Raw genomic sequence first — 15,875 nt, 5'->3', positions numbered from 1 at the left:
TTTCTTACATCATACACAAGAATAAAGTCAAAATGGATTCAAGACTTAAAACCATAAAAATTCTAGAAGAAAACACACAATGCAATTAATAGTTCAAATGCTATAGCACTGTTTACCTGAAACCTATGTACTCTTATTGATCAATGTTACCCTATTACATTTAATTTCTAAATTAAAAAAAATAAAAACAAAGGGAAAAAAAGAAAAAGAAACCATCAAAATTCTAGAAGTAAACAATGGCAGGAAAATCTCTGACATTTCTCTTAGCGGTATTTTTTCTGATATATCTCCTTGGACAGGGGAAACAAAATAAATAAATAAACAAATTTGACTACATCAAACTAAAAAGATTCTGTACAGCAAAGAAAACCACCCACAAAATGAAAAGACAATCCACTGAACAGGAGAACATATTCACCAATGAAACATTTGATAAGAAGTTAATTTACAAATTAATAAAAATTTACACAACTCAACACCAAAAAAACCAAACAATCCACTTTAAAAAATGGGCAAAGGACCTGAATAGATACTTCTCCAAAGAGGACATACAATGGCCTATAGACATATGAAAAGATGCTTGATGTTACTAATCATCAGACATGCAAATTAAAACCAGTGAAATAACACCTCACAATTGTGAGAATGGCTGCCATCAATAAATCCACAAATGAAAAATACTGGCGAGGATGTGGAGAAAGGAAACCCTTGTACACTGTCAGTTGGAATGCAGATTGGTGCAGCTACTGTAGAAAACATTATGGAGTTTCCTCAAAAATTTAAAAATGAAACTGCCTATGACCCAGTGATTCTACTTCTGGGAATATATCTAAAGAAACTCAAAACACTAATTTGAAAGAATATATGCACCCACATGTTCACTTCAGTGTTATTTACAATAGCCTAGATTTGTAAGCAGCTCAAGTGCCCATCAGTAGAAGAGTGTATAAAATAGCTATGGTACATTTACAGAACAGAATAATATTAGGCTGTAAAAAAGAAGAAAATCTTACCTTTTGTGAGAACATGGATAGACCTGGATATTATTATGCTAAGTGAAAAAAGCCAGTCAGAGAAAGAACTACCAAATTATTTCATATAGATATAAATCTAGTGAACAAAATAAACTAACAAATAAAACAGAAACAGACTCAAATACTAAAAACAGAGTGACAGCTGTCAGAGAAAGGTAGTTGGGGTCCTGGTGAAAAAGATGAAGGGATTAAGCAATAACCCCCCCCAAAAAAAACAAACAAAAAACCAAAAACAGACATAGACAACAGCAGGAAGATTGCCAGAGGAAAAGGACTGTGAGGAGAGTGGGCAGAGGGCAAAGGCGGGGATAAATGCTGGCGGACAGAGACTTGACTTTGGGTGGTGACTGCACAGGGTAGCACGCAGATGATGTATTGCAGTTGTACACTTGAAACCTGTATTATTTATTAACCAATGTCACCCCAATAAATTCAAGTGGGAGAGTTAAATAACCAAATGTATAATATTTCAAAAAGTATGTTCTTGTATAGTACAAAGGGATCTGCTAAAAAACGAGGCTATAGAATTGAATAAGTTTGGAGAACAGTCCAAATAGTACCACAGAGTTGCAAACTGACAACCTAGAGACTGGCCTCTTTCCTTTGACTTGCTAAATATTTTAACATGATTTTTATTCTTCCACTAAAAAGAGGCATTCCTAATGCCCAGAACATAATACCTGCTCAACATATGAAAAATGAATTATGAGATAAAATTTTCAACAAGTGAAATTTTACATACAAATATAGAAGTCTACCTCTTCCTCAAAAGCAGGAATATCTGACTAAATTGAGGCAACATCCCACAGTGATTATGCTGTTTAAATGGGCAGGTGTTTTCTAATTCATCATGGTCTATAGCCAGGGGTCTCAAACTCGCAGCCCGCCCACCAATTTTGTGCGGCCCGCAGACTAATCAAACTTTGTGGATTAGTCTGCGGGCCAGTCCACGAAGTTTGATTAGTCTGCGGCCGCACAAAATTGATGGGCGGGCCGCATGCGGCCCGCGGGCCTCGAATTTGAGACCCCTGGTCTATACTTATCCTTAACATCTTACCCTTGGCGCAGTTCAATTATTTATAATATGTGCCCAGCCGCTATAGAGAATTCCTACTTAGAATTCCTACTTAGAATTAAAAAGCACATCATTACATTAAAGGTTCTGAGAAGTCCTACACGTGTCCATGTAACATGTGAAAAAGTGCCTCAGGTATATACATAGTAATGAAATTTCTAAATCAATAATATGCATATCTTCAGTTGTTCCACGTATTTTCAAGTTGTTTTCCCATGTGACGGTTCCAGTTACATTCCTACCAGTGTGGCCTAAAAATCCCCATATCTTTCCCTCTCAGCAACAGTTGGTATCTGTATACTTTTATTTTGTAATAGTATGGACATGAAATACTATCTCATATTTGTTTTAATTCTCATCTCTCTGATAAGGCTGGATAATTTTCATTTATCTTTTTATCTACAAATTCCCTCTTTATATCTTCCATTTTTAAAAATAATTAATCCATTTTCAAATTAGTTTGCTTTTTATTTATTAATTTGTATTAGTATAAAATATTTGGATGTCAATCTTTTGTCAGTTTAAATCATTGCAAATTATTCCTCCTGCTGTATATAGCTTTGTCATTTAACTTTATCAATGATGGGTTTTTTTTAGATACCATCTACTCCATCATTATTTCTTATTGAAAACAATTAGGATGTAGGGCCAATCGGTAGAAAAGAGTTACAGAAATGTTGCTATGTGTTTACAAGAAAACTATACAGTAACCATGATTACTAAGTGACAGAAATAAGTCTGCAAATCATAATATTATATGAAAAACAGATTGTCAATGGATATGCATGGAATTATACTATGTTTTTGTATAATTTAGAAAACACAAAGCAATACTATCTAGAGTTTATGGGCACAGCACATGCAGCAGGAGTATGAAACCACCTGAGGAAGGAGGCAAACCAACATCTGAGGAATAGCTCTAGTGGGTGGAGGAGGGGTGGAGGATTAGCGGAGGATTGGCAGTGGGGAGGGGGAAGTGGGAGGGGTTTCCACTACATTTCATTTCCTCTGTATGGACAGAGAGGCACCCAAAACACAGATGTCAGTGCATTAACATGTGTTATATTCTGGGCTTGATATATAATTGTTTTCACCTTTTGTGGCTATTTTGACTCACTTCATATACACATATGCATATATCTATACACAGATATTTAATATTTTGTTAAAGATTGCTCAGGAAACAGCCCTGGCCCATTGGCTCAGTGGTAGAGTGTCAGCCTGGCGTGTGGATGTCCTAGGTTTGATTCTGAGCCAGGGCACACAGGAGAAGCACCCATCTGCTATTTCTTACCCATGACAACTGTCTCGTCTCCATTTTTCTTTGCTCCCTGTAATCTGGGTTACAAGAGTTCCACAGACCACACTTTGAGAAATGGAGGCTTCGTCAGAAAAACAACAGCTCAGAAAAAGTGAAAGAGAAAACAACCAGCTCACTGAAGTTAATGTCAAATTGAATATGATTTTGACCAACACCAAGAATAAGTTGGAATGTATGACCTTTTTTAAGTAGCAATGGTACATTAGTAATTCAAAAGCCAGCATTCACACAGTGACTTATTGTAGACATTTACTCTTCAAGATACCTGACTTGGAGAACTACTGATGTAGATAACTGTAAAAAAATTCAGGAGGGAGCATACTTGCTCTTTAAAACTTATCATTTCACAAGAAAAAAAAATTATAGCTATTTCAACATAAAAAAGTATATTTTCTTAGCAAGCATTTTACTGCACAACTATTTTGAGCTGCACAATTTCCTCTCCTAGGCCATAAACCATACTGCTATTCAAATAAATGGAAGTATTGGATTCTATATAGGCACTTTATTTATTCATACAGCTAGAATGTTTTAATAACAAACACTCATTGGACATTGCTGAAAAGTGCTGAAAAGTACTGAAAAGTATGCAAATTGCCATCCTAGGATATGCACACCCTTATTATCATTTTGCAGCAATGTTTCAAAGCTGTTCTGAGATGACACCATGCACTGAGACGAATCGTCTGTATAGAATTTTGTTGTTTAAAAATACATTTATGCATTATGTTGCCAACTGAGAAACTGGTATTTCATACCTTCATGGTATTCACAGCTCACAGGGTGACAACTATTCTACCCATTTTACGACGGCTCAGAGAAGTTCGGTGTCATAGGACTGATCTAGGTCACACCTCAGGTGCCAGAGCTGAATCAGAAGCTGGGGGTGTGGCCTCAGACCCCTCCTTTATGAACTGGGGATGACAAACAGCACTCACCTCACCTGAAGGCTACTTGAGAACACAAGATAATTCATGCCAAGCATCACTGAATTTCTATTACTATCATCACTTCTAATTTTTTTAAATATAACCTCATCTTGATTACAGTTTAATGCAGACCAATGCTCAGCTTTACAACTCAAGGGCAATATTTTCTAACTTGCCAATTGTTTTTTTCAGCAAAGACTCTCCAGAGTGCTTGGTGTGTTAAAGTAACTTGTTTGAGGCATTTCAAATGTTTTGCATTTTTTGCTAGTCAGTTATGCTTACATAGAAAACAATCTTGATATATCACACAGTAAACGTGGACTCAGATATTTAGGTCAGTACAAGCTTCTGGGTTGGTTTGTTTTTCCCCCTATGTCCTGAGGAAAATTAATGCCTTGTCATTTGACAAGACATGCTGTGACTATTTCTTGTAACTGTCAGTTGGCATTTTCTAGCTATGACAATGTAAATAGGCTGCAGAGTAAGAGGAAAAGAAAGCATTTTCAGAAAGTTTTTCTCCTTATATTCACACCAAGCATGTTGAAGACGATGAAGGCTATGACAACACAGGGTCCCTTCTTAGAAGACACAGGAATAACTGAAGTCATGTGTTTATTGACTGAGAATGCATCATGACCAGTCTCATGATCAGATTTTCCATGGAACCTAAATTTCATGTAATTATTTTTCCCTTTAATTAAAGTTAATTAATATAATAGAATTTATTAGAGAAAAAAGTCTTCAAAAATAAGAATTTTCCAGGAGTGTCCAAATTTTGAATCCAGAAAATAAGATACCTTTTTGTCTAGTTAGATGCGCTATAAGCACCTGTCACACACTGGCTGCATTCTTCCGGGTTCAGATAGAAATAGTCCCTCAGTACATTATTATGGCTTTACTGCTCCTCTAAATTCATATAAAAATCCCTACTGAAGAGTTCTGGAAGAATTTTTGCTTCCTGTTTGTGTTAAGTAAATGGTACTATTTAGAAGCTAAGAACAGGAAGTAAAATAAGCCATCTGTAAATGCCACATGACAGTTACTTTGCATCTAACTGAAGCAGACGCAAAACTACTCAGCTTTAATGTGTAAAGAACATTCACATCACGGCAATTATGTGACTTGGTATTGAGAACCAGCACATAAAGCAAGGTCATACACCTCGGGATTTTGGTGTCTGTGCCCAGCGCGTGCACAGGAAAGGGTCTGATGTGCTCATCACCTGCTCATCAGTGCCTGGCCTTGGGTCTGGCAGATGGTAGGCAATTGAAATGTGTCTACCGAATGAATGATTAAGTTAATAAGTGAGTGAGTGAAGTCGAAATCACTGTACCAAACAGTAAAAAATTATTTATTCTACATTTAAGAAAAAAAATGTAGGCTATATTGAGACACTTGCAAGATTTAAGGAGTTTCAAACCTTGATGAAAATAGTTCTGCAAATTACCGTTTACAATTTACTACGATAACACAATAAAAGTCAATTTATAGTACGTTGACTCTGTGAATCAGAATTGAAGAAGGCACTTTGGTTGACCTACTCTTTAGGCAACTTAAGTGAATTCCAGAGATGCAGGACAGATCTTTCCCATGCAAAGGCCATTTATGATACGAGATCTGGGAGAAGGTCACACAACAAAATACAATGCAACCTGAGTGGGCTGCTTAAGCTTAGAGTTGACTAATTAGAAAGCAGATCTCCATGGATAAACTTACTAATGTTACAAAATAGTGAAGAAAATTGGAGACATCTCAGAACAAAGAAACTCAGCTGGTCGAAGAATTGCTGGGCCTTCTTCCATATTTTAGTGGACAAAGCCTTAGGAAGAGTCATAGGAGTCCAAAGTGAGGTGCATGTTCCTCAGGGGTGCATTGTCCCGTGGTGACTGGGCACACAAGTCATCACAGATCTAAGTCTGCGTCTACCTTTGTAGATTGGATCTTTGTCACAACTGACTTTGTCACATTTTTCTTTCAGGCCCTGCTGCAAAAAAGAAGTATGTCAGTTATAATAACCTGGTTATCTAAGTTGTTCCATTCCATGGAACCACGGAGGAGGAAGCCCTCAGTTATTGCGTCACCCAGCCTGGCACAGGGCTCTTTTGGTCCTGCCCGCTGCCCAGCACTGGAGGAGCGTCCCCAGCCAGGAGACCAACGTTAGAGGAGCCAAGTGTCCTCCACGCTGCTTTATGAAATAGTCCTACTTTATCTTGGCTTAATAAGTCACTGGCATCAGCACTGCCAACTTGGCTGCATTTTTGGACCTTCCCTACCCCAGGGAGCGTTGAGACTCAAGTCCCCCCAGGCTCTCTGCGACGAACCAGCGGGAGCCACAGCGACTGTTTGGGGGCTGACCTGTCTTTCTACGTATGTACCTCCAGGTTGCAAGGTTTTGAAATTTTCTGTACAGTTTGTGAGGACTTTTGCACTTTGCCATCCAATGTTGTACCTTGGTTCACTGTTTGTTTTCGAATGCCCTGTTTTCATTGAGCCCTGATCTCTCAGATGGCAAATTATTTGGGAGCATTTTAAAACAATTAAAATTTCAGCAGACTAAAAAACTAAATTTAAATCACATATGTACATGATTGTATAATTATAATTATAATACCGTGGCCAATCATGTTACTTTTTTCCCCTTAAAGACAAAAAGGATACTTAAAGACCAATAACTGTGCTGATAAAGTAGGTCCCACCTACCTATCATTGGTATGTGATAGGTCACACAAAAGGAAGTTATGGGCTGAACTGAATAGAGGTCTTGATCTTTGGAATGCATGCCAGTAATGTATTTTACAGTACATGTTAATGATATGTTCACTCTTTGTACTTGTGTTCTCTTCTGTTATTTTATTTAGGGTATCTGGATATTTTGCAATAATTTTAATAATGAGTAAGCTCTTTGGAGAAAAGAATATGGCTTTTTCACGTCTTGAGGTTTTGTTCATGCCCCCTCTGACTGACAGTGTGATAAGGACTTTAAAAAAAAAGCATGTATGTTTTTTACTGTTTGTAATAAGTACTTTCATTAATCTTGCTGCTTATGTGCCAATTTAGTGGAAAAACACCCTTGCTGAAAAATTCCTTCTTTCCATTCTCTTTCAATTCTGTGATATTGTCCAAGAATGTATCAATAAAATACTTTGGTTAACTTTTTTATTTTCTGCAATAAGTACTTTTAGTTGTCTATCCCCTTTTAATTATAGTCTGTTTCATAAAATCTGAAGTTAGGGAACAAAGGGACCCAAACTGGTCCTTAGCTCACAGCTAAAGCTGCACCTGAAATGCATATTAAAAACCCAGAGGTCCAAAGTCTCTCAGGGAAAAGAAGCTGTCCAAAGCCCAAGCATTGTGTTTTTTCATAATTGAGGTAGAAATCTGATAACCCTAGGATATGTACTCAGCCATTTACCTATAAAAAATAGCAAAAGTGCTGGAGAAAAGAGAAAATAAAGAAACACTAGCTTCATTGAACAACAATCTGGGGACAATGTAGTGAATAGATAAAATAGCTCAGCAAAACCTAAAGTACATAAGTGAGTAAAGATAACCATTATAAAGCATTCGTCTATATTTGCAAACAGATATGGTGCCATGCTGTTGATGGCAGCTTTAAGACTTAAGGTTCCCAAAATTCAACATTAGGAAATAACCTCATATGTTGACTCAAAGTGACTTGGGTGTCAGAGCACAAAAATAATATCTATTTGCAGAGTGATATTAGTCCTTAGCACTCAGGGATGGAACCTCCAAGTCCAAAATGTATTTAAATGACCCACTGTGCATCTAACCATGACTAATTTTCTACTGTGACTAATAAAACGCATGCCTGACTCCACCTTTGGCATCGCTGACCTCTTCCTGCTGTTGCTCAGCTCCCTCGGCCCAAGTAATGTGTGTACAAAGACTAGGAAATTTATTTCAACAGCAGACCAAGAAAAACAAGTATACCTCCCAGTTTTCCCTATCCTTAAACACCCTTCATGTGGGAAAAAAATGTCAGTCAAGACATAAAATGAACTTTGGATTATTTACATTTTCAAGTTGCAGAGACAGGCAATATGCTATAAAACTTGGCCCCCTCTCCTGCTGGCTATCCATGGTGATGTTACATAAAAATTCAGAATCCTCCATTTCCTCAAATGGAAAATGAGTTAATACTATTACCTATCTCATAAGGTTAAGAGGGTTGAAAGAGGAATTCACACAAAGGGCTTGGGACAGTGCTTGGCACATGGCTACCTTGCCGTATGCATTAGTTGTGAAGACCACCGTTACCACTACTGCCGGTAGCACCAGCACTCATCAGGGTGGTTTATTTTTGTCTTAAAGATAAAATGAAGTGTACATGCCTCCCCATTCCAGACATGAAAAGAGAATCTGTATATAACACATGGGCAAGCCAGGCTGTCTTCCAGCTGTGTGATAGGATTAATTTGTTTCACAGCTAAGCTGCATAAGAGCCTATCCCAATTATTTAAATGTCTAACCAAGACTGCAGGGGAAATAGCCAAAGCAATGACACTGAGGACTGGAAAGAACGGGTGGCCAAAGACCTCTGCTCTGTGGCTGGATCCTCAGGGCCGAACTGAAATAACAGCAATCATGCTCGTCATAAGGATAACAGCTAAAGTCTCTATAGCACTATGTACAAGACATTGTTATTTATATACATTATGTACATAAATTATTTATATACATTATGTACTTTATATATTATAAACTTTGTCTATTATATGTATTACAACATATATTTTATAAATATTCATTTATATACTCTTCAAAATACAGTTCTAAAACATCTTCTACACCCCCATCACCAACACAGCACTCACCACAGGACATATCTAATATTATTGGAAAGCATTTCCAGTAGCAGGCAACATAACGGGTTTCTACCCCCTCCACTCACACAGGTTCCCTCTCCTTTTCTCAAATACACCAAACACCTCTAACTCCTCTTCTCCTCTACCCCCCAAAAAATAGCTGCATGATACTTCTTCCTCACTTATTTCTAGTTCATTCTTAACCATCATCATGCCAAAGGTCTTTTAGGACCCTATAGAACAGGGCAGTTGCCCATTCCCATATCAGAGTGAATTCATCACCTGCTTTATTTTATTATTTTATTTTATTTTGCGAGCAAATGAGTGAATGAGAGACAGACAGGTAGGGAGAGTTGAGAAGCATCAACTTATAGTTGCGGCATTTTAGTTGTTCATTGATTTCTTCTTATACGTGCCTTGACCAGGAGACTCCAGCTGAGCCCAGTGACCCCTTGGTCAAGCCAGCATCCTTGGACTTCCAGCCAGCAATCTTTGGGCTCAAGCCAGCAACCATGGAGTTAATGTCTACAATCTGATGCTCAAGCCAACAACCTAGGGATTTTGAACAGGGGTTTTCAGCATCCCAGCTTAATGCTCTATCCACTGTGCCACCACCTTGTCAGGCCTGCTTTATTTTTCTTTACAAAATTGGTCATTATTAGACTTTATAAATTTGATTTCTTGATCTTGTCAGTCCCCCCTGAAGTAATATCTAGGAGATAAGACAGTCTCTGTTCTGCTTACTGTAATTCTCTAGCACTTAGAACAGTGCCTGACAAGTAGTGATCCATAAACATCTATAAAGGAATCCATGAGAGAAAGAATAGATGGATAAAGTTAAAGAGCTTAAGAATCTTAAAGGAAGGCTGGAGGAGCCCAAGCTGGTGGTTGTAGCAGGCTCTGTGTGAGGGGGACTGGAGTGGGGTCCTATGGACAGACAAGACTCAGGTAATCAATAGGAGGGGGAGAGAGTGAACACTTCACACTCTGCCGGGGCAGTGAAGGAGAAAGCTACTGCTATTTGGTGAGATTTCCTTTCAGGAAGTGATATAGACAGCTAGATATTCTACATCAGAAAGCCTTTCACGTGAAGGAGGAAGGGAGCCTCAGGGAGGTGGCAGATCAGGAAAGCACTGTGTCCGAACCAGAACACCTGGGTTCGAGCGCTAGCTCCCCCACGGCTCCGCTGTGCAAGCTCAGGCCGTGCACGCGCTCCTGGAGTCCCCGCGTCACCACACTTACAATGGGAGTAGAACATGGATTCAAGTCCTTTCATTAATCAGGCCACTCCATTTGAACTTGTTCCAGAATGTTAAGTTCACAATCAAAATGTGTTCAAGTCTGAACACAAAAATCTAACAGTGTTGGAGGTGATTGCTGGGGTGCAAGTGGAGAGGAATAATCACTTCTTCGCTGTCAATGTGAGACCCAGCAGGGCTTCTGGCCACCACTTTACACACATAAATGCAATTAGGCTCCAAACGGACTAAAAATCCCTCAATCCCTCCAACAACTATGTTATTTCTTATCTGAAATTTTTCCTCTATTAAATTATCCTTTTGTTTAATTTGCTTTATCATGCCTTCTCTTGGCTGTTTAGATCCTGATAATCATATCAGGGACGGCGAGGAGCCCTGGAGAGTGGGAGTGTGCTCAGTGACCTGAGGTGCTGCCACATGACCTTGAGGATAACATGTGAACCTGATTTGATGTCCTGTCTGAATTCCAGGGTAATGTCTTATTTTCATTTTAAATGTGTATTTATTGACTGATTTTAGAGAGAAGAGGAAGGAGAGAGGGGGAGGAAGAGAGAAGGAGAAACATTGATCTGTCACCCCCCCACCCCCACCCCCCATCTAGCTTTTGCATGAATTCGTTAAAATCTCTTTGGAAAGTTTGCTACATACCCACATTTATCTCTTTAAATCATTTTTATCTTTCTTTCCTGAGATCATGGCCAGAGATTCAGAATTCTCCTTCTCAGTACCTTCCCCCTGCTCTTGGGTCTGCCATCTTCCTATTTCTGGTTTCAAGGTCATTACCATAGTTTGACTTTTAAAATTTTATTCTATTTTTTATTATCATTGTTAATTGAATTTATTGGGGTGACATTAATGAAGAAAATTGCATAGGTTTCAGGAGTATCATTACATAATACATCATCTGTACACCTCACACTTAACATCTCTAGTCAAGGCGACTTCCATCATCATTTATTCCTCTTGTTTTTTGGGGCAGTTTTAGGTTTACAGAAAAATTGAGCAGAAAATACAGAGAATTCCAAAGCCTCATCTGGACACCTGGCTCTGGGCAGGCACTCAGATAGCACTACTGTTTTTCTCCTAAGCTTCCTCCTAACTGGCCCAAATGAAGTTCAGGGAAACAATTCTTTTCCCTTTCCTGCCCTCTGGGTGTTCTAATATGCAAGAGGAAGAACATTTAATCAACAAATGACCGGAGCGCTTACTGTATAGACACTAAGCGCTAAGTTCCTGGAACACAGCGGTCGGAAAGAGACCCAATGCCCTGCCCTCGAGAAGCCTGCATTCCACAACCTGTGTCCAGTGTTTCTCAGATGCCTCCCTTCCACCTGCGGGTGATCCCTTCAGGATGCACCCAGAGTCATGGCAGACAAGCCCACCCAGAGCTTGGCCTTCCTCACTGCATTCTCCTCTTCCTCCATTGCCCCTCACTTCCCCTTGGGAAAACTGGACATGCTGACCCTTTCTTTAGCTCACTGTACTGCCATGGTATACTTGCCCTGCAGGCTCCAGTACTTTATGATGTACTGCCCTGTGGGCTCCAGGAGGACAGAGAGATCCAAGCAGCGAGATGCCTAGCCCAGTACACACCTAGTTCACTAGTTGGGAAATTGCACTTGCTTCTCATCTGTGGGGACCAATCCGCTACAGGAAGGGGAATCTCAGGGATCAATTTGTCTAATTCTGAGTCAGCCAGCCAGCTAGCAGCATCTCTTGTTAGAGAAACAGGCATATGTTTTGCCTTCTCCTTTAAATAAACAGAGCTCTCCAGCAAGTTCTGCATCTGGCTAGTGAGCTGGACAATGACAGAGTCCATCTGGATGACAGGCATCCTCCCGGGGAGCATTTACTTCCAGAGAAGCTGGGTCAGGCACATCACACTGGTCCCAAGGGGCGGCTGCCCTGGCTCCTCCACAGACATTGCATGCACAGAGCCCGCAAGGAGAGACAGCCACCAGGGACTGTGTGCACGCCACACAGTGTTAAATGATTCATAGTCATCTCACTTAATTTTGAGAACAGCTCTATGTGGGAGGGATCAATGCTGTCATTTTAAAGAGTAGCAAAAGGAAGGACAAAATAGCAGAATATATTCCTCAATGTCATGCAGTTCAGTCGTATCGACAGGATTTGAATTCAGATCTTAAGGACTGAGCCCAATACTATTTAATTGTAAATTATAATGTCCACAACACAATTTCTTGTTCAACCAAAATTAGCAGTTATAATCATAATAAAAATAGTAAACCTCTCACCAGAATGAAATAAGATTTTTATCAAATAAGTGTATGTACAGGCAATATATAATGATTATAAGATAGACTATTAAACAGTATTAAAAGTAATGGATAAGAACAAATGTTACAGGAAAATGTCTATACAGTTATTTTCAAGGTGAGTGTAACTACATAAATATACATATACATGCCAGGATAAGGCTTGCCGTAATATACAAAATGAGTTATGCAGTCATGATTTTCTTTTACTCTTAAAATTTTCTGTATTGTTTATTTCCTTTGCAAGGAACATGTACTATATTTCTAACTAGGGGAGAAAATTAGTTTTAAACTCATCCTGTAGATTTCTGCTAAGGCTGCACGCTAGCACAGCATGATGCTGGCTCCCCGCGAGAAAGCATCTCTGGGCATCAATTCCCTAACCGCTCTCCTGGACCCTGCATTACATTAGAATCTCTGGGGCGAGGAGACTTATGAAAAAAAATATTGCTGCGCAGGCTCCACCTGGACTAGTTAAAACAGAAAATGTGGAGGTAGATATGGACATGGATACATTTTTTAAATTTCCCCCCATTAGGTTTTGAGAAAACATGGAAGCCGGAGATGAGGACTTGCATGGATACTAGGGACCCGGAATGACAAGTGCCCCACACAGCAGCTCTCACCACACACCGGAGCCCCACACGCCACCAGACATAGAAGTCAAAACCCGTGATGGGACAGAATGGCAGCCGAGAAATGGAGTTACATGTTTGGATCTTTGTTATAAACAGAAAATTTTTAAAAAGCGCTATTTATGTAAAAAACATTTAGAACACTTGCTCATATTACAGCACAAATTAATGCCAAATGAATTTAGCATATAAATGTCAAAAGAAAAAAAAGGAAGTTAAAAGGAAATATAAAGGAATATCTTTCTGACCTTTAGTGTGAACATTGGTTTCTTAAAGAATACAGAAAGAGGACTAGCCATAGAACAAACAATTAACAATTTTTGATGACATTAAAATGAATACTATTCATAAAAAATATTTTAAGAAAGTTGAAGTAAAACCACAATATGTAAGACAGTATTTTTAATACATGCACCAACAAATGACTAATATTAAAATATATATATTAGAAATAACTATACATATGCACATTGAATATACATATTAGGACTAATATATATTGATATATATACACATATATATGAAATGCACACCATGTAAGTAAAATATTAAATGTATATATTCAATAAATAGGTTTTATATATATATATATATGTCAGTAAGTTAAAGACTATCAACTCAATGCTAAAAAAATAGGCATTTGACAGAAGAGAAATATAAGACTAATAAACACATAAAGAGATGCTCAATTTCAATAGCAATCAGGGAAAAGACAATCGAGGCCACAATGAGGGAGCATTTTATATCCCTCCCCATTCAACTGGCAATGTCAAAAAAAAGCGAGTGGAAGGGATCTTAGAGGTTGCCTATTTGCCATATTTCTCCATGTATAAGACACATATCTGGGGAAAAATTTGGGGTCTAAACATTGGATGCATCTTATACAGTGGTTGTAGATTTTTTTAAATTGCATTTCCCATTTTTTGCGCAGATGAGGAGTTGTATGAATTTTATGATGAATAAAACTTGAATTCAATAATTTTACGTAATACTTTTTTTTTTTCAAATTTCAGGTTCCAAAATTAGGGTGTGTCTTATACATGGGGAAATACGGTAAGTACTATCTATTACAGCCACTTGGGCAAACAACTTCTGTTTTATAAAGTTGAACATTTGTGTTCATTATGACCCAGCAGATCTACTGCTTACATTGACCCAGGAAGCACTTTTTGATAGGTGACCCAGAACATATGTAGAAGACATTTATAATAGCTCTACACATAATTACAAAAACCTAGAAATAACCCCATCCACTGATGGAAAAATAGACTACAGTGTAATCATTCAATGAAATATTATACAGCAGTGAAATCAATAAAATGACTTAGATAAATCTTCATATTAGACAAAAAAAAGCAAGTCCTAGAAGACTATAAAATTTAAGATCATGGTTACCTCTACAAATAAACAGAAGAATGAAATAAGAAGAAAGGACATAAGTAGATGTGAATTATTGGTAATGAGTTCTTGGGCTGGGTGTAGGTGCTCATCTCTATATTATTAAAACAAAGAATGGTAGGCATAGATGCACAGATCAATAATAATATTTCATGTATCAAGGTGACAATGACCTAAGTGGCTTAGTGGCTACATACAAAATATGTATATAAAAATCTCAACTAAGATTCCAATCTTCCCATTAAAGTGATGGAAATGATATATAATTGTCATGCTTCCTGGATTATCTGCTGAGCCACACTCTTATAAGTTATATCAGAGTTAGGAAATCTCCACCATACCTGCTGACTCATTTAATTAAGTGTGCAATTCTGTTAGATGGGTGGCTCTATTCCCATCTGCTGGAGGATGAAACTGGGGAGGAATGGAGTTAAGTCAACTGAGCTAGTCTTATTGCTGGCAAGTGATAAAGCTCAAGCTTGAATCTAGATCTTACAAGTCAAAGCATTCCAAGGCATCTCAGAAGCTCTATAGGAAGGGCTGCAAAGAGTGCACGTGGACTTATGAGAGAGAAACAGGGCCATCAGCTCAAAGGTCTGTAGACCACTTGGATCGCCTTTGCCTCTAGTGTTACTCACATGATCAAGAATCTTTGACTAGTAAAAGCTACAACTTTTCTCCATGGAAGATAACAGGTTATTCCCCTTCATAAGCCTGAAATCTTGGTTTTATTAGGCTAATATTCTGCTACTCCTTCTTAGAATTCTGTGCTTCTGTCTGGTGGTACCAAAAAAGTTAAGGTCAGACATCCTGGCTACTGTGGGGGGCGAGGGGGCTCATGTCTATAGCAGAATCCATCAGAGAAAAAGATAAAATTTAGGACCTAGCCATTTATGCAGATCAAGCTTCTCAGTTGACTGTGACAAGGGTGACTTCCCTGATTTGAGCACTGAAAGCCTAGCCCAGTGGTAAGCCCCCCAGTTCACGCCACATTGAGATGGTTGGCCTGGCCTACCCGGAGCCACTCAGTCATCTCATTCTGGTATTATTGGCCTACTGCTCCTTCTCTCTTGGAGATAATCTAAACTACATATCAACATTAAATTCAGGGGTTTCCTA

At 38.6% G+C, this 15,875-nt stretch overlaps 1 protein-coding gene across 2 annotated transcripts in view; it reads left to right on the top strand.

Annotated features, from left to right (window-relative positions):
• The window catches only part of GRM7 (glutamate metabotropic receptor 7), a 966,696-nt gene extending 959,182 nt beyond the window's left edge, over positions 1-7,514 (top strand). Inside the window, exon 9 of one of the 2 annotated variants that reach the window (XM_066351400.1) lies at positions 6,338-7,514. In XM_066351400.1, the coding sequence (XP_066207497.1) occupies positions 6,338-6,520 (183 nt within the window). In that variant the 3' untranslated portion in view covers positions 6,521-7,514. The remainder of the gene's footprint in view (positions 1-6,337) is intronic. The other variant, XM_066351399.1, reaches the window with a different exon arrangement.
• Positions 7,515-15,875: the final 8,361 nt, after the last annotated feature.

This window comes from Saccopteryx leptura, chromosome 10 (genome assembly GCF_036850995.1).
Source record: "Saccopteryx leptura isolate mSacLep1 chromosome 10, mSacLep1_pri_phased_curated, whole genome shotgun sequence".
NCBI lineage: Eukaryota > Metazoa > Chordata > Mammalia > Chiroptera > Emballonuridae > Saccopteryx > Saccopteryx leptura.
This window is presented reverse-complemented; position numbering and strand designations above follow the sequence as displayed.